Source organism: Cornus florida, unplaced genomic scaffold (assembly GCF_030987335.1).
Source record: "Cornus florida cultivar Cherokee Brave unplaced genomic scaffold, ASM3098733v1 CherokeeBrave_3.0.0_Hap2_Chr04, whole genome shotgun sequence".
NCBI lineage: Eukaryota > Viridiplantae > Streptophyta > Magnoliopsida > Cornales > Cornaceae > Cornus > Cornus florida.
The window spans coordinates 103,244,860-103,263,647 of NW_026775574.1; the positions used below are offsets into that span (position 1 = coordinate 103,244,860).

Below are 18,788 nucleotides of genomic sequence, written 5' to 3' on the forward strand. Positions count from 1 at the left end.
CTCAAGTGCCTGGCGCTCGGCTAGAATTCCACTTGCCACTTGGCTTTTCATTTTTCAGCAAGTGTCTGGCGTTCGGCTTATGGTGCCAGCTGCCACTTATCTTGCTTAAGTGCCTGGCGCTCGGCTAAAATGCCACTTGCCACTTGGCTTTTCATGTTTTAGCAAGTGTCTGGCGTTTGACTTATGGTGCCAGCTGCCACTTATCTTGCTTAAGTGTCTGGCGCTCGGCTAGAATGCCATTTGCCACTTGGCTTTTCATTTTTTAGCAAGTGTCTGGCGTTCGGCTTATGGTGCCAGCTGCCACTTATCTTGCTTAAGTGCCTGGCGCTCGGCTAGAATGCCACTTGCCATTTGGCTTTTCATTTTTTTTTATTTTTAGCAACCCATTGAAGAGGAAAGTTATTTTTATAAATTTCAGGAATTTGCACATTCATACGTACTTGATTGACAACAAACAACACCCAATAAAACCGAAACTTAGCTTTTATTGGTAGTACCTCTTCAGAGACGTGGCATTCCAGGGCTTGCTGACCAACCTTCCCGCCATGGTTTCTAACGTATATGCTCCCTTGCCTATGACTTCTGCAATTCTGTATGGGCCTTCCCAGGGTGGCATCATTTTTTTGACTATCCCCACCTTTCTTTTCAGAACTAGATCGCCAGGGGCAAAATCTCTGTGTTTCACTCTTTTGTTGTGACTATTCGCCAATACTTGCTGGTATGATGCTAACCTTATTGCTGCAGCGTCCCTCCTTTCGTCTATCATATCGAGGTTCAATCTTAACATCTTGTCGTTCTGATCTCGACTCCATGCTAAGCTTCTGATAGTTGGGACCAAGTGTTCAACCGGTATAACCGCCTCGGTACCATATGCCATTGCAAACGGGCTCTCCCCAGTCGGCCGCCTTGGGGTGGTTCTGTAAGCCCATAGGACGTTCGGGAGCTCATCCAACCACTTCCCTTTATGGTCCTCCAGCTTCTTCTTAATGCATACGAAAATTATTCTGTTTGTAATTTCTGCTTGTCCATTGGCCTGAGGATGACTTACTGCAGCCAACTTCTGATTAATTCCATACTCCTCCAGCAGCTCTCTTACTTGCTTGCTGTCGAGGTTCGTGCCATTATCCATGACTATTGACCTTGGAACGCCGAAACGGCAGATAATATTGTTCCAAATAAATCGTCTCACATGAATCTGAGTCACGCTAGGATATGGTTCTGCTTCCACCCACTTAGTGAAGTAATCCGTGGCCAGTAACACATACTTGTTCTGAGCTCTTGCCGTTGGCAGAGGACCGACCACATCCATCCCCCATTGCGCGAAAGGCCACGGCGAGGCCATTACGTGCAATTCCTCAGGTGGTTGGTGGATCAATGGTCCATATCGTTGGCATTTATCGCACCTTCGAGAGAACTCCTCCGCATCTCTTGACATGTTCGGCCAGAAATACCCTTGTGTCATTGCTTTATGCGCTAACGACCTTCCCCTAGAATGATTGCCGCACACACCTTCATGAATAGCTCGCAATACCTGCTGCGACTCTGCGAGGGTGACACACTTCAAGTATGGGCCAGAATAGGATCTTCTGTACAGCTGGTTATGCACGATAGCGTATTTTGCAGCATTCCTTTTGAGTTTCCTAGCTTCATCCCTTTGCATAGGCAAAACGCGATCTCGAATATAAGTAATGATGGGGTCAATCCAACTCGGTTCATACGGTATGACGTTGACTTACCAAGGGTCAGAATCCAAAGGTTCTTCGGAAATAGATGGCTGGGTCAATATTCCTATTGGAATCACCCTCGCCAATGTTTCACCAGAACTCGAAGCATTACATGTTAACCGGTCCGCATCTGCGTTCTGTTCCCTCGGTAACTGTATGAATTCAATCTTTGCAAAGTCCTTGGCTTTATGCAGAACGGCAGAACGATATGCCTCCATCGTGTCATCCTTGGTCGCGTACTCACCATTTACCTGCCGAACAATCAACTGTGAGTCACTTTAAACAGTCAGACTTCTGACCTGTAGCTCTCTGGCCAACTTTAACCCATTTAGCAACGCCTCGTATTCCGCTTCGTTATTGGTGGCTCGGAACTCAAGTCTGAGTGCTTGACTCAAAGAAGTACCCTTTGGGGTTTGCAGTTTAACCCCAATTCCAGCCCCCATCTGGTTAGAGGAGCCATTCACATAAAGTTTCCAAGAGCCGCACCTAAGGTCTTCTTCCGTATCTTCAGAGTCACACTCTAGCAGGAAATCGGCTACCGCTTGTCCTTTGACAGCTGTTCTCGGCTCATATGTTATGTCAAATGAACTTAACTCTATGGCCCACTTTATCATTCTGCCCGAGAGTTCTGGCTTGTGCATAAGCACTCTGATTGGAAAAGTTGTTAGAACAACTATAGGGTGGGATTCGAAATAATGCCTCAACTTTCTTTTTGCGTTTACAAGTGCAAGTATCACCCGTTCGGCCTTCGAGTATTTTCGTTCTGCCTCGGTCATTGTTTTACTGACATAAAATACCGGGTGTTGCACGTCTTCCTTGCAACGAATCAGAACGGCACTTGTCGCAACACTAGATACCAAGATATAAAAATAACTTTTCTTCTAGATCCAGGGCTGACAGGACTGGTGGATTCTGCATATATTCCTTCAAATGGGTCAATGCTTGTCGTTGCTCATCTCCCCAGACCTGTCTTCCATGACTCCGAATCATGTCAAAGAATGGCTTGCAGCGGTCTGACAGTTTTGAAATGAATCGACTTAATGCAGCTATTCGTCCTGTGAGGGCTTACACCTCTCTGACCGTCTTTGGCTCGGCATTCTTAATCAAAGCCTCTGCTTGAGCGGGGCTAACTTCGATGCCTCTGCGGTTGACCACGTGTCCCAAAAACTGACCGGAACTCACACCGAACGAGCATTTGGTTGGATTGAGCCTCATCCCATATCGCCTCAGCACATCAAATATATCTTGCAAATGTTTCAGATGATCATTCTTCTTCCTACTCTTTACCACCATATCATCAATATAGGCTTCCACAATCTTTCCTATTTGATCCTTGAAAATTTTGCTAACAAGTCTTTGATAAGTTGCTCCCGCGTTCTTTAGTCCGAAAGGCATAACTTTGTAGCAGTATGTCCCTCTCTCGGTTACAAAAGAAGTTTTTTCTTCATCTGCCGGGTCCATAGGGATCTGATTATAACCTGAATAAGCATCCAGAAAGGTTAAACGTTCATACCCGGTGGTAGCGTCCACTATTTGATCAATCTTTGGCAGCTGGAAGCTATCATTCGGGACAGGCTTTGTTCAAATTGGTGAAATCAATGCATACTCGCCATTTCCCATTCTTCTTCTGTACGACAATGACGTTGGACAACCAATCAGGGTAGTGTACTTCTTTGATAAATCCCGCATCAAGCAGCCTATCAACTTCCTCGGCTATGATTTGGTTGCGTTCTGGAGCAAATCTTCATTGCTTCTGTTTTACTGGTTTGAAATTGGGATTGACATTCAAGGAATGACAGGATACGGAGGGATTAATTCCAGGCATGTCTAGGTGACTCCATGCAAATACATCGGCATTATAAGACAAGAAGTCAGCTAGCTCTTGCCGCTCTTCCCTGGTCAGTCTTATTCCTACTCTGGTAGTTCGTTCTGGCCTGGACTGATCGATCTGCACATCCAGGAGGGGCTCTTCGATCAAGTCAACTGACTCCTCCACCCTGTTCTACTTGGGCGGAGGTTCCTGTAATTGCTATCTGGGGCTTGCCGATCGGACGGGCGCCTTCCCTTTCCCAGCATACTTTAGTGTGACGGAATAACACTCTTTGGCTGCAACCTGATCCCCACGAATGTCTATCACCTTATTTCCATCGGGTCCGAGGCACCTCATGACTTGATGCAAAGTTGAGGGTACTCCTTGGACTCTGTGAATCCATCCTCTTCCCATTAGGAGATTGTACGAGGGGTGAATCTCTACAACCACGAAAGTTTCCATAAGAACTCGTTCTGCAGCTTGAACTTCTACTTCCACCATTCCGACGGGCTCCACCCTCTTGCCATCGAATCCTAACAGGGGATTTCTAGTGGGCTTGAGCCTCTCTGGTTTAATCTCGAGCCGATCAAATGTGTCCCTCGGCATGACATTCGCACTGCTCCCGGGATCGATCAGAGCTCTGCGCACCAGGCAGTCCGCCACTGTCAAACTGACTACCAACGGGTCTTCATGGGGGATTTGAACACGCTGCAGGTCTGTCCTGTCGAACTTTATCTGTGTCGATGTGATCTGCTGGTGTAGAGTATTCACACTGCTGACCCTTTTCTTCATCTGCGCCTGCCGTAGGCGCGCTCGGAGCAGCTCATCTGAATCTTCGTTGGGTTCGGGTCGACCGTGGATAGCATTGATTATACGAACTGGTTGTGAATTGTGGGAGCTTTGTTTATGGCTCCTTTTTACTTGTTCCATCGGTCGATTCTGCTCTGTCGCCGAGCCTTGAACATAACTCGCGAACTCCCCTCTAGCTATCAACATCTCCACTTGCCTTCTCAAATTCCTGCATTCATTAGTCTGATGACCGAAATCAGAATGGAAAGCACAATGTTTAGTCTGATCCCTCTGTTTGAGGGGTTGCTTAATTGGCAGTGGTGGATGAAACTTATCTTTGTTCTCCTGATATAGCCTCGCCAGAGTGACTTTCAGCGGAGTGATCAGCTCTTCCTCCCTGGACCTCTTTTCTGCCTTCCAGGAGGTCTGACGCTGCGGCTGAGCCTGCTTCTGCCTAATCTTTGCCTTGGACTTTTCCTCGGTCGACACAAGCGACGCTGTCCGAGCATTGGCTGCCTCCTCTTCTTCTAGGCGCACAAAGCCGTCGGCTCTTTCATTGAGTTAATCCATAGTCGTCGGCGTGTTCACTACCAGACTGGTATGGAACGGAGTGCCACGTGTCATGGCTAACTTGAAGGCTTGAACCGCTGTAGAAGGGTGGCATTCGATCACCATACTCTTAGTGAGATTAAACCTGGTGAGAAAAGTCTGGAGACGTTCATCTTTGTGCTGTCTCATTGTGAATAGGCTTGAGATGTCCTTTAGCGGACGCTTGTTCCCATAGTACTGGCTTATGAACCGATCGCACAGGTCTCGGAAGCTACCAATGGAACTCCTAGGCAAGTTCTTGAACCAGCTGAGCGCCGGTCCAGCTAGGCTTGTAGGGAAACATTTGCACATTAAAGCGTCGTTTTCCGTATTCAGGGCCATCTTCAACTAGATATGGTACACATGATCGATCGGATCGGTTGTTCCGTCAAACAGAATAAATACTGGCATAGCAAACTTCCTTGGATGCGGGGCATTCAGGATCTCGTCAGTGAATGGTGAATCAACCGTTCGAGCCGCGGATCGGAGTGCTTCATTCTCTCTTTGGCCCCCAGTGGTAGCTCTGTGAGCTACGGTTCTGCTCTCCGAACCTCGATGAGTGATTGTAGCCATGGAGGGCCGGTAGGACGGATCGAACGACCGTTCCTCTATGAGCTCTCTTTGCCAAGGCGACGCAACTTGGCAGCGATCAACCTCTATCACCTCCTCTCAGTTGAACCTTTCCCGATGCGGATCGAAGGTCATGGCTTCGTTCTGTCTGATCTGCTCACGTCGCGGATCAACGTGAGTCGATCCTTAGTGATCCTCAACTCGACGAGCATTTGGCGGCAAATCATCCATCCTCCTTTCATCACGGTGGAGAGCTGACTGACTGTTCTCATCCTGCTCGCCTTGATGCGCGATATTAGATTGAACACCTCCTTCACCGGCCGGAGGTGGACGCGAAACCGCGGGCATTTGCTGATGTTACATTCTGGCTTTCAATTCTGCATTCTCTTTTTTGAGAGCCTCGATCAAGTTCATCAACTCCTCAAGCTTCGTTTGTTGGACAACCTCCATCGGATTGGAGCTTTCACCTATCATTATTCCTGAACGGAGTAAAGGCATTAATCTCAAGTTCGTGAGTAGATCCGAGCTTCGTGAGTGGGAATTTTTCAGATCTGGTTTCGAATTCTCCGAATTATGCTCACGGTTGACGAGATCTAAATTGTCCGAATTCTAAATCTGTCAAGTCCTGCCACAATCGAACAACTCGTTGTTGCGTAGATCTGAAGCCACTTCTGCCAAAGCAACAGGAACTAAAATTCCTCCAGAGTAGGTCACAATCGCTCAGATCTGGATCCAACTCCCAAAGATCGAGTCTCGATCCCCCAGATTGGTCTGAATCCACGCGATATTAATCATTGATCAACCAATCTTTCACGATTTCCCACAGACGGCGCCAATTGAAGATACAAGAAATCCCTCCTCCCTTTCTCTCTCTAGAATTCTTGTATTTCAACCCAAAAAATATCTCCCCTATTCTTTTCATTACTTCTCCTATTTATAGATATTTACAAATGTTGATGGACTGCTGGATCTAGGCCCGTTCCTCCATGAGTTCTGGTCATCTTTGATGGGCTTATTCGCGTTCGGCCCATATAGCAGTGTCTCTCTATGGGCCTGACCCATTTGTACGGACCGGATGTCGCGTTTGCAAATCATATCTGGCCCATGTCATCTCGGGCCTCCTCAATATTATATCGTTGTTGCTTCCTAAGTATCAGGCTATACATAAACAAATTTGATACAATTAAGCTTTTTATTAAACTAAGTTTGACTTTATCAGTGACTTTAAAATTAACCAACTTGCTCAATACAATCATTTCAGTGTGTATAATATGATTATAATGGCCTCAAATGATTTTTGAGCTACATATGTTTTGTAAAATGACTACCCTTAAATATGTCCACAAGTTAGGTGAGATTTGGAATTTGGATAACGTAATGTAATATATTTAGAGTGTGTTTGGTTGCATGAAATTAGAGCTTTGAAATTAAAATTTGTAGAATTTGAAAAAATAACTAAAAAAATTGAACCAATTTAATTAATTAATTTATTTTTTTTATCAATTCCAAGGCTCCAATTCCATGTAGGCAAACACACCCTTGATGTAACAACAAAATAGAATATGATACTTCCTTAATTACCAAAACAGAAGGTCGAGAGTTTAAATTTCCACGGAATATGTAGATGGATGAGTTAGTGAATGTGTTTTTTACCAATAAAAATAAAAATAATGCTAAATTTCACATTTTTTATTTTTTATTTATTTATTAATTTTTTTTTTCAGAGGCATACAAATGCACATTTAGGAAAAGGGGTTGGCATACAAATTATCTTGTCATCAGCAATATTTTACTCTCAAATCAATAGACACATTAGGAGTCCAGGACCATCCTATCCAGACTTCTAAAATTTTTTACATAACATCTTCTTACAAATCATTTTTGTTATATCAAATCAACATTTCAATTAGTATTATTGAGACATTATTAAGTGAATTAGTTAGTAGAATGTCCAATTTTTTATTGTACCTGAATTATGGTTCGCAATATCAATTACGGTTGTAGTATCGATTGCAGTCGTGATGTAACGGATTCAGACAAAATCAGTATAAATTGACCGAAACAGGTCGCGTATTGAACTTGAAAAAAGGTGGCGTATTAACCGATACGTTAAACATTCGACTATACAACAAACCATAGTCTGAATTCGAATCCCCAAAATAAAAAAAAAAAACAAAAGAAATTTGCATTATTCTATTTCAAACTCTTATTTACAAAATCACCCATCCAGACAAATGTACTTCTATGATTGGTGTGGTTTTTATAGGAGGACAACACTCTTACAGTAAGTAGATGATTATTTGGACGGTCCAGATCATATCACATAGTCCTTCTTCTGGGTGGTCTACACAAAACCCAATTTATTCTTCCCGCTCATTTCAAAGGAAAACCCCTTTGTCTAGGGTTTGGCATTTCTTCTCCATTCCGTCTGATCCTCAGTGATGCGTTCCATATTAGTGTAATCCGAAACTCTCACAGAATCAAGAAAATGAGTGTTCCCATGGAGATCTCTCTGCAAAATCCCAACGACGCCGACACCTCCGACCAAAACGGCGGCGTTCCTGAACCGGCAGTTCCTTCTCCTACACTGTCTGAAGACAAAGTTCTCGTTTCAGGTGACCTTCCACCTCAATTCTGACCGTTAATTCAAACAATTTCATGATGGTTTTGAAATATGAAGCTTGAATGGTTTTAATTTATTTTTAACTGTTGTTGCAGTTGAAGTTTGCTTAAAACCCTCCAGCACAGCTCGGTTAGAAGATGTTCGATTGGCGGTCGAGAGGTAAGGATGAAAACACACATATATACACACGGATATATGTAATGTGGATTAGAGAGTTTTTTCCGTTTTCATGTTTATTTGTGATGGTCATTTTGAGATTGCCTTAGCTAAATGTTTACAGTTATTTGATTATCTAATCACTGGTGAATTTTGGGGTCTATTTGTTGCAACATTTTCACTTTTTTATGAAATTCTTAAGTTTAATGTTTTCTTACTGTGTAGAATTTTTTGGTTTCAGGATGCTTGAAAAAAGGAGTTTAAGCTACATTGATGGTCCCATTCTGGTGCCTATAGATGATATATTTCTTGTAGAAAATGTGCAAAGAATCCACATTTGTGATTCGGGTGTGTTTTTATTATCTTCAAATTCAGTGATCTTTTTTCTTCAGTTTTTTCTGTTTTAGTTTTGTCACTAAATTGTTGGTTTTTGTAGATATATGGGTGGAGAACCATGATATCCTTCTGTTCTGGCAAGTCAAACCTATTGTGCATGTATTTCAGGTGATTAGCATTGCTTACTTTGTGTCTGGTGCTTAATTGGGTTATGTGTGTTCGTATAATGTCACTCATTTACGAATCCTCATCAAAGTAGATGTATATTCACACTATAACATTAACACTGCATACTGCACATTCTTGTCGTCTAAGATGTTGTCTGAATATTTTTTACAATCATTAAAAGACTTTCTATCAGTGGGTAGATCTTGTCAGTTGATAATTGTAATCTTCTGTTAATACAATAATTGAAACTCCTGACTTATATCAGTCATGTGTGGAGTTAAGTTGATTTTATACCCATATCTTCTTCAATTTGAATTTGATTGTTGCTTTTGCAGCTCAGTGAGGAAGGACCATGTGAGGACTTAAGCGGGGAAGCCCAACTTTCTAGCTTCAACGAATGGATTCTTCCAGCAAAAGAATTTGATGGCATGTGGGAAAGGTTTATTCTGCAATTTTACTTTCATCTCTGCCATCTTGGAAATGATCCAGAAACTAGAAACATGACATTTGCTTCTGCAGCTTAATTTATGAATCTGGCCTCAAACAAAGGTTGTTGCGGTATGCGGCAAGTGCTTTGCTCTTTACTGAAAAGGGCGTTGATCCTTTCCTTGTATCATGGAACCGGTGAGCAACTTTTTGCTAATCTTAAGAATCAGCTATCCAGATATGCTAAAGCTGTTTGTATTATGTACCACGTGGAAGTGGCAATTTAAAAAGGTCTAACTGGACTAATAGTGCTATATTTTTTCTTCGATGTATTCTGATTTTGGCTTTTATGATTTATCTATTTATTTACTGTGGGTACTCTTGAAAGTTCATATTATGAATTTCAGTTTCTGAAGGTTTGGACTTAAATAAGTATTTCTTTGATGCACAAAACACCAAACATGTACTCCCTTATGGTCAGCAAGCCTAATTAATTACAAACCTGTAGAGCAGGATCATGCTTATAAATTGCAAATTGAAAAACATATGATGAATGGAGATTCCCTTCTTGAGTCTTTAATGTTTCAAGGCTGACCTTGAACAGTGATAATTAATAACTTCTCATTAGTGCAACTTTTAACTTTTAACATTTATGTAAACAATACCAGCGTGACAGTGCCAGCTTCATTCCCAGAGACATGGAATATTGAGTTCAAATGCTCAATGTGCTTTTGAGCACATTCAATATTTGATTTCAGGTTTGATGGATGGGCTTTGTCTTGTTGACTTATAGTGTGCTGAATTGTGCTATATGGACTCTCCTATTCCCTCCAAGGTACCTTTGTTGACACATCATGGCATGGATCAGGGTAGAGGATACGAGTTTGACACACGAATTAAAATCTAGAACCCTGGTCATCCATGTATGATAAGAAGGAAAAAACATCAAATTTGATAGTAAAATAGAATTTCCTACTTTTTGAGATGGATGGAATTATATTTTCACTATAGTCTTTATTTTAATTGAGCATTTACTTAAAGAATAAGTAAGTCATACATTATACTCTAAGAAATACAAATATGGATGCGTGACATGGGGACACGACAAATACTAAAAATTAAGACATGGCCATGGAGGGGACAGGACAGGACATGACTAAAAATGTATTTATTTTTATATATGTGATAAGTATATTATAAGGCTAATATTACTTTTCATCAAATTAAAAATCTCAAATCACAATAACTAATGTTCACAACAACAATTCTCTCATTTAAGACGAGAAAAGGAAAGAGAGAATGAGTTGAATATAGTTGAACAAAGAATGAAAGAAAAAAATAATAAGAGAGAAAATAGACTGAAGTTGAATATCTAACAGTTTCTAAAATTCAGGCTTTGTTGAAGAAAAGGAAAGTGGGTTCTATTAGGAAAGAGAGAATCAGTTGAAGAAGGAAAAATACTATAAAAAATAAGGAGAATTAAGTTTTTGTTGAAACTAGGAAAAAAAAATAATATTAAGGTTTTGTTGAGAGAAAAATAAAATGACTTGATAAATTTCTCATAAAAACATTTTGTTTTTATGTTTTCACCCCCCATATTGTTGAAAATTTTCAAAGAATTCCACATACTTTATATTTTTCACATTTTTATTTTTTATTTTTTAAAAAAATTCTAATCAGATACATGTATCTGCAGCGTGTCCATAGTGTGTCCATGGTGTATCGGTATTCCACGTTGTATTGGCGTGTCTGTTGCATGTACACAACATGTTGGTTGCGTGTCCACAGCATGTCCTAGATGTGTCTAAAAAGGAAAAATATTCAGACATTTTTTTGGCATGTCCAACGCATTTTCAAGTTTGATGTGTCCCACACGGACACTTAGACCTTTTAAGCGTGTTCGAGCTTCCTAGATTATGCAATTATATAACATAGGGTAAAGTGCATTAAACCCCCTTGAACTATTGGTCATTTGCAAGAAACCCCCATGAATTACAAAAAACCCCTCTGAACTATGATTTTGTTGCAATTTACCCCCTTGAACTATTGGTCATTCGCAATAAACCCCCCTAAACTACAAAAAACCTCCCCGAACTATGATTTTGTTGCAATTTACCCTCCTGACATCAGCTTCCGGCACTAAAAATTTTGAAAGACCAATTTACCCTTATAAAACACTGCGTCGTTTTAACTTATACACTTCTTACATTTTTTTTCTGCCAAAAGATGTTTTTCACCCAACACAACCCAAAACAGAGTGCTAGAGAGAGAGAGAAAAAAGACCAAAGAAATCCGAGGTCGGCGGAATGGCTCGGTCTCGGATGATGGCGGCTTGTGCGCGGAGGACTCGACTGTGATGAGAGCTCGGTTGACTCGGCCGTGAACTGTGGAGGCGGCGGCGAGCTCAAGGGGGCTCGGCGGTGAACTGTGGACGGCTGTGTGCTCAAAACACGGACGGCGGTGTGCTCGGTTATGGAGATGGCGGAATGGGCCAGCAAGCTTGGAATGGACGATGGAATGGACCGGCGAGCAAGGTGAGCTGAACGGCGGGCAAGGCGGTGACGGCGATGGGCTGACGCAACGGTGCAGAAAAGTGCGATATATATGGTCGACGGATCTGGCGGGTGGTGCAACGACTATGATGGAGCTATGACAGGAGACCCACCGATCCCAGCAACAAATTCCTCGGCTTCATCGTCCCTTTCAGTCAATCAATTTGTGCGGATGGGATAAACTGCAAAAAAATATATAGTTCAGGAGGGTTTCTTGCACATACCCAATAGTCCAGGGGGTTTTTTTGCAACTTTTATAGTTCAGGGGAGTTTCTTGCACATACCCCAATAGTTCAGGGGGGTTTAATGCACTTTACCCTATAACATATAATGTATTTAAATGTGTAGGACATGCCTACATAACCATTCCTCAATTTTTGGCAAATTTCAAGTTAGGTACCATTACCCAAGACTCGATATTCATAGAGGTTTGACATTTAGACACACTTGCACCCGATGCACTCTCCTGAGTCGATGACTGTAGATGTAGATTGTAGACCAAGTTAGAAGTTAGAACTCATGAATTCAAGAACAGGTGTGAGGGAAGGGGTTCCATGGTTCGTTCCTGCCTTGAATAATTTCTTCAGCAATAGCTCCATTAAGGCTTTCATATTACTTGTCCAATGTGATGGGTGGGATTAATTTACAAGGGGCTTTTCGATACAGTATATTGTTGGACTTTAAAATTTCTACTTCTGTTCAAGTCCATTAGGTCCTATGCATTCATAATTGATGTTTCATGGCTCTCGTGATAATTTCTTCAAACAAATGGTGGCGTATAAACTAAGCTGTTTTATTATTTTATTATATATGAAGAGAAGGAGGAGACCGGAAGAAAATGAATAGTGAGGAGAGAAGCTACGAGTGGAAGATGTGTCCTACATCTCTTGTTCACAAGAGGAAAGGGATAGAAAGAGAGGAGAAGAGAAGGGATAAGTAGAGAGAGCGAGAGAGTGTTCAAAGCTCTTCCAACTATTTATCGAACATTTTATCATCTCACCTTAAGAGGCCAATGTATAGGCCCTACAGTTTCCTCGTAACACAAATTACCTTTTGAAATTAACCTTCATCAACATGATCATAATTTAAGACCTAAATCTTACCCCCTTTTTTTTTTTTTTTTTTTTTTTTGATAAGTAAAAAGTATATTAGAAAAGCGTTCAAAAGGGGAACACGTTCCTAATACAAGAACGAAAAAAAGACCTAAGGACCAGTAGCATCTAAAAGATCAAAAAAGTCGTCAATAAGACCTAAATCTTACTCTTAAAACCCTAAAACAATGAACATCAACAATGTGTTTAGAAGACTTCCTACTTTAACAGCTATTCCTCTTCAGCTCAGGAGTGGAGGGATATTGAAGAGTGTGGGTAGAAGTTGTATTGGTTTAAGAAGCCTAAACAATTGTGTTTCCTTTTTAAATTTGAAATCTGACACCGACCGATTGACGTACAGCCAGTTACTCTATCAACGACCTTTGGGGAGCTATATTTTTTAAGAATTTTGTCAAACTGATTTCTAAAAGGATTCTACTTCGCATTTTACGTGGGACTCCTATATTGGTTATAAATATGGGGTTATGGTCAATGTAGGTTGATCAATTGAGTCTCTTTACAATCTAGTAAGATAATTTATATTTTTAAAGAGAGAAAGTTTTGATGATAAATCTAGATTTACCATTGATCAGTCAATATATGTGATTGGGAGATTCAAAGTAAGGAACACATCAAATATAATCATACAAGAGCAATTTAATCGAGAAAGTTGAAGATCAAGGATTGAAAAAACTATGGAGAAGCAAATCATGTGAGGAATGTATGCCATATAGTTGTTTGTCTGTCGGAGCCTTGGGTAATGATCTTGTATTTCATATAGTTGTTTAAGGCTAAAGTTTTTACATGCCATCTTAAATCTTCAGTCCCTTTTTTTTTTTGGTGGTGTTTCTTTCTTTCTTTTTTTTTTTTTAGTGGCAAATGACACACTTTCCCACTTTTGCCCCTCCAGGGATTTGATCCTCCACCTTCCTCTTTGAGAGGTAGAGAAGAGGTCACTGGGTTACAACCTTTGGTTTCACTTCGATTTGAAAATGGTGATTAGCAATAAAATGCCATCCTGTCAACGAATAGAGCAACCATCACACATTTTTTTTCTTGAGCCCACGACCTCCCTTTGGGAAGTAGGGGTCTGAAACTGCTATGCCACTGGCCTATTGGCCAACCATCACACTTTTATCCTTAATGCACTTTAGAAGTTTTGCACCCTATTTTTTCAGTCTAGCACACTAAACTCTTAGAATAGGTAATCTGCTCCTCCATGCATCTGCTGTTGACCTACTAATTATTTACTATCTTTGTTTGTCAATTATTCATAATGTTGGCAACGTGGCTTTGAAAGCCTGTGTAGAATGACTCATTAAACAACATATCTGCAGTCAATCTCAACATAATTTGGTTCCAATGGGTTGATGATGGTGCTCTTACTATATAATGCCACAGCAACCAAAACTAGTTTCTGGTATATAGATGTTCTTGAGTCATAGACTTAATATTGTGATAATGGTTTTATTTCTCATACCCACCTACATGCAAGATTTAATTTGCATTCACATTTGATGTAATTGGACCATTCAGCAGAAGGATGGACGTAAATGCTTAAATGGTGCCACTTTTTAAGATGGTGCAACTGCGCACAACACGTCAGATCTGCATTTATGATTTCTTCTTTTGTTTAATTTATATTTTTTTCCCTTTAATTTTTGTGCATATGTGTGTGAGAAGTAAAATCTGTTGATAATAGTTCATCTTGCTAGTTACTTCTTGATAAGCACTATTCGACCACCGGTAAAGCTTATATTCTTTTCCGTTCCTTGTACATATATATTTATGTGTGTGTGTATATGGTTTGCAGCATTATTCTTCTGCATGGACCTCCAGGGACAGGCAAGACATCTTTATGCAAAGCATTGGCTCAAAAACTGTCAATACATTTTAACCACAGGTTTTTTTAACTATATTTTTGACAAATTTTACTTTTCTGAATCACTATGTGATCTTCAATTCTTCATGACATTTATCCTAGACCAATCTAAACCTTTGCTTTACATTTGGTGCAAAATCAGATACCCACAGTGCCAATTGATTGAAGTTAATGCGCATTCTTTGTTCAGTAAATGGTTTTCTGAAAGTGGCAAGTTGGTATGTACAAAGTCCTGCTCTTTTTTTTATTAAGTTGTCTTCGTCAGATAGTTGACCGATATGCATAAGTATATTACTAATTCCACTTCTAGAAGTGACCAAGTTTAGCCTTAGATAAAAATCATAAAAGGTTGAACATTGAATACCTGTTCTTACTATATCAACTTTTAAACTACCAGAAAGTGTTGGTAGCAGAAATCTTCTCCATATGATTACTGCAAGTTTATAAAACACAAAGTTGATTATGAATTAAAAAACGATGGTTGGGCAAAACTTTGGCACAATAGTTTCCCCTTTTCAGGATCTATTATATGTAAACACAGTTAAAGTGAAGCTGTAGTGCCTATTCTGGAAATACTTGCTCCATGTCATTTGAGATGATTCCTTTAAATGCTACTGGAAAAGGATTATTTGGACAGTGTGTCTGTATGTTTTTTTTTTTTTTTTTCCCTAGTTGGTACTCACACACACTTGTCTCTTCTAAGACTTGAACCCCTGACCTCCCTTTGGGAAGTAAGAGGCTGATACCGCTAGGCCACTGGCCCGTTGGTGTGTCTGTATGTTTTAGTTACTAATTCAGTGATTGCCAAGCAATTTCTTACTCACTCCTAGTTGCAATTAGACGCCATTCATACTTCCCAACAAACAGCTTGGTGATTACAAATTTTCAGGCAAACTACTGAAAACATTACAAATCGTGTTTCACAATTAATTTACTTATCAAAAAGAAAAAAAAGTTTACAAGGTTGTATAAAAACTTATGCCTAGCATTAAACTTTTGGATTCTATTTGTGTATCTACAACATCAACATGCATCCTTTCATTATTGGTTGACATTTGTACGTTTCATTGTAACTTACATAACAGATCTGTACAATTTTAGCATGATCACCTGAACTAATGGAGTTGAGATGCATGTGGTTTATTACTTAACGTTTCACTTGTATTCTTTAGGTTGCAAAACTTTTTCAAAAAATTCAAGAAATGGTGGAGGAAGAAAACAATCTGGTATTTGTTTTGATTGGTGAGAAATATCATTACAAATTGTCAATTTGATGTTCATCTTTCTTTATTTTGGCTTATTATACTCATTTATTTACGACGGTTCTGCAGATGAAGTTGAAAGCCTTGCTGCTGCAAGAAAAGCTGCTTTGTCTGGTTCTGAACCATCAGATTCTATAAGGGTATCTTCTGTTTGTACCTCCAAACTAGGCCTAAACAATAGTGTAGAATGTCTTGCCTAAATGGATCAAAAGTAGCTATTTATAACTAACATGGTACAATGATTTCGTAACCCCCTCCCCCCTCCAATTATTAGAAAAAAACACACACACAATTATTTCATAATGATTCAAGGGGGGAAAAAACTCTAAATGCGTGTTAAAATTTGAATGTGGTTTCTCAGGTTGTGAATGCACTATTGACTCATATGGACAAATTGAAATCCTCACCAAATGTGATAATTCTTACCACTTCCAATATAACTGCTGCTATTGGTAGGTTCATGACTATTTTAAATTTTGTATTTAATTATTTTCTTTCGTTTCATTGAATACTAACTTGAATTCCTCAATCTCCCTCTGTTCCTTTGCATTTTGGACAAATATCCTTATTGTGGTTATATGATTTAGGACGCAAATTTTTATCATCTCATTTTATCCTTATCGTCCAGATTTCTTCTCTGCATGCTTCTCCCAATCCGTAGGCCAGTAACTACAGTTTTTGTGTTCTATCCCAAATTAACCATAATGGCTCTAAGAACGTCACTCTCAAGATTCTCATTTCATTGTGGCAAACAATTGCAGCATATACTTGAGTAATCTATTAGATTGCATAAAAAGGTAGTCAGTGATGTTCAAATGGATCTACACAATTCTTTATATGGAGATGATTCAACAATAATGCCTGTCCACTCATCCTAGCAGCCATATTCCAACAGTGAGCGAACACTTTTAAGATTGGTAATGGGGCATCATGAGAGAGAATGAAGCAAGAAATGTGTGTGGTTAACTCAATCAATAATAGTTGGATTATTTGGAGAAGAGAAGATAACTAGGTGACTGATGATCTGCAATTATAAGGGGAACTTGTCCTTGCATGGCAAAAATCTAATTAACAAGACATAAAATATCTTTCATTCTTTTCTAAATTGGGCCACTTCACTGCAACGAATTAGTCAAATGCTCTGCTTTTCCTTTTCTTATAGAAATTAACCATATTTGATGCTAAGTTGGGCTCTAAAATAAAATTTTGGACAATCTCTAGTGGGGAGAGACCTTCCAGAAATCTTGTAATCCTGTCCCTTCACATCTATTTATTTATACCAGTTCATTTTGTTTATGCACCTTGGTTCCCTTTGTAATTTCAATTCTTTAAACCATTATAATTATCCCAATTTAAAGAACTTATTTTAAAGCTTTCTAAGATTTTCATCTTTTCCTAATAATTTCTGATCCTAGAATATGGATAACATGTTCTCTTGAAAGATCCCAAGCTCTTGTCATTTTTAAACCTCTTTCAGTTTTTAAGTAGGATCCTTATCCTCTGTTCCGTTATTTTTAACTTTTCCTACGAGGGATACAAAATAAATTCACATATTTAGAACTTCACCATTTGTTGGATTGCAGATGTAGCTTTTGTCGATCGAGCAGACATCAAAGCATATGTTGGTCCACCAACTCTTCACGCACGTTATGAAATACTAAGGTCCTGCTTGCAGGAGCTTTTACGTACTGGAATCTTGTCAAAACCCCAGGTCCAGATACTTCTCATTCTAGTTGTTGTGCAGAAATTGGGATTGATCCTTTATTCATCCATGTCTTTTTTTTGTCCAAGTGAATGTTGGTGTGACATGGATTGTAAAGTTGATTATTACTAACAAATCTGGAATATTGTAGGATGGTGATCACCTCGAACTTCCAAATTATGGTAGTTTGAAAGAGAAGTTGAAAATGCAAGGAGTAGAAGGTTCTCAAACTCCACTACATCTGCCTAAACAATTACTTAAAGCTGCAGAGGCATGTGAGGTGAGGAACTAAGATCCTTATCTGCCTATTAAAATCCACTATTTCTAGTGAGCACGGAGATTGTTGAATTGAAATGATCTTAAATATGTGATCATGATTGTGTTCGTTTTGTTTTCCTCTCCAGGGTTTGAGTGGAAGATCATTGAGAAAGCTTCCGTTCTTGACTCACGCAGCTCTTGCCAACCCAAACAGTTGTGACCCAAACAAGTTTTTGAGCACAATGGCAGATATAGCTAGAAGAGAACGTTCTGAACTACCAGACTAACGAAAAACGACCAATTTCTTCAATCAGAAGATGCTTTTTCTGATTTTAGGTGTTAAAAACTTTCAAATCCAGCGGTTATGATCCAGAAATTGAGTGAATGGTCTTTAAGAAAGTATCCACTCAGTGCCTGTAGCTCTTGATAGTTTGTCACCATACCAAGGTTTTGTGTACAGTGACCAATACAGCTAAGAAGGGTGTTGTGGACTACATTTGTAATGTTTGATTCTGTAATGTTGAAGTTGGTGTTATATGATATGATCTTTTAGATTCACTGCAACTATGATGGTCCATTTTATTGCCTTTGTAGTTTGGGAATGTGAAGTTGATTCTCATAGTATTATTCATTGAAAGACCAATTGCATTACTAGGCTTTGTTTGAAGTTTTTTTTTTTTTTTTGTTTTTTTAACCTTTATATGAGTGGTGCTGCGATAACAATATTTATTTATAGAAATTTTCATTTGAGTAATGCTACCAAAACTCGGTATTAAATAATATTTTATTACAAATATGAAGTTTCTCAATTATTTTATAGCATTAATGAGGGAGCTTGCTCAAAACTAAAT

The 18,788-nt window shown here is 39.6% G+C and overlaps 1 protein-coding gene across 1 annotated transcript; it reads left to right on the top strand.

Moving 5' to 3' along the window:
* The first annotated feature begins 7,822 nt into the window (after positions 1 to 7,822).
* On the top strand, positions 7,823 to 18,748 carry LOC132304360 (pachytene checkpoint protein 2 homolog). The gene is made up of 14 exons (XM_059802003.1): positions 7,823 to 8,096; positions 8,200 to 8,263; positions 8,502 to 8,608; positions 8,697 to 8,764; positions 9,100 to 9,203; positions 9,284 to 9,388; positions 14,647 to 14,736; positions 14,858 to 14,933; positions 15,888 to 15,957; positions 16,047 to 16,117; positions 16,339 to 16,429; positions 17,561 to 17,688; positions 17,831 to 17,959; positions 18,084 to 18,748. The coding sequence occupies exons 1-14, from the start codon at positions 7,970 to 7,972 to the stop codon at positions 18,222 to 18,224; spliced, it is 1,371 nt and encodes a 456-aa protein (XP_059657986.1). The 5' UTR covers positions 7,823 to 7,969; the 3' UTR covers positions 18,225 to 18,748.
* The last annotated feature ends 40 nt before the right edge of the window (positions 18,749 to 18,788 follow it).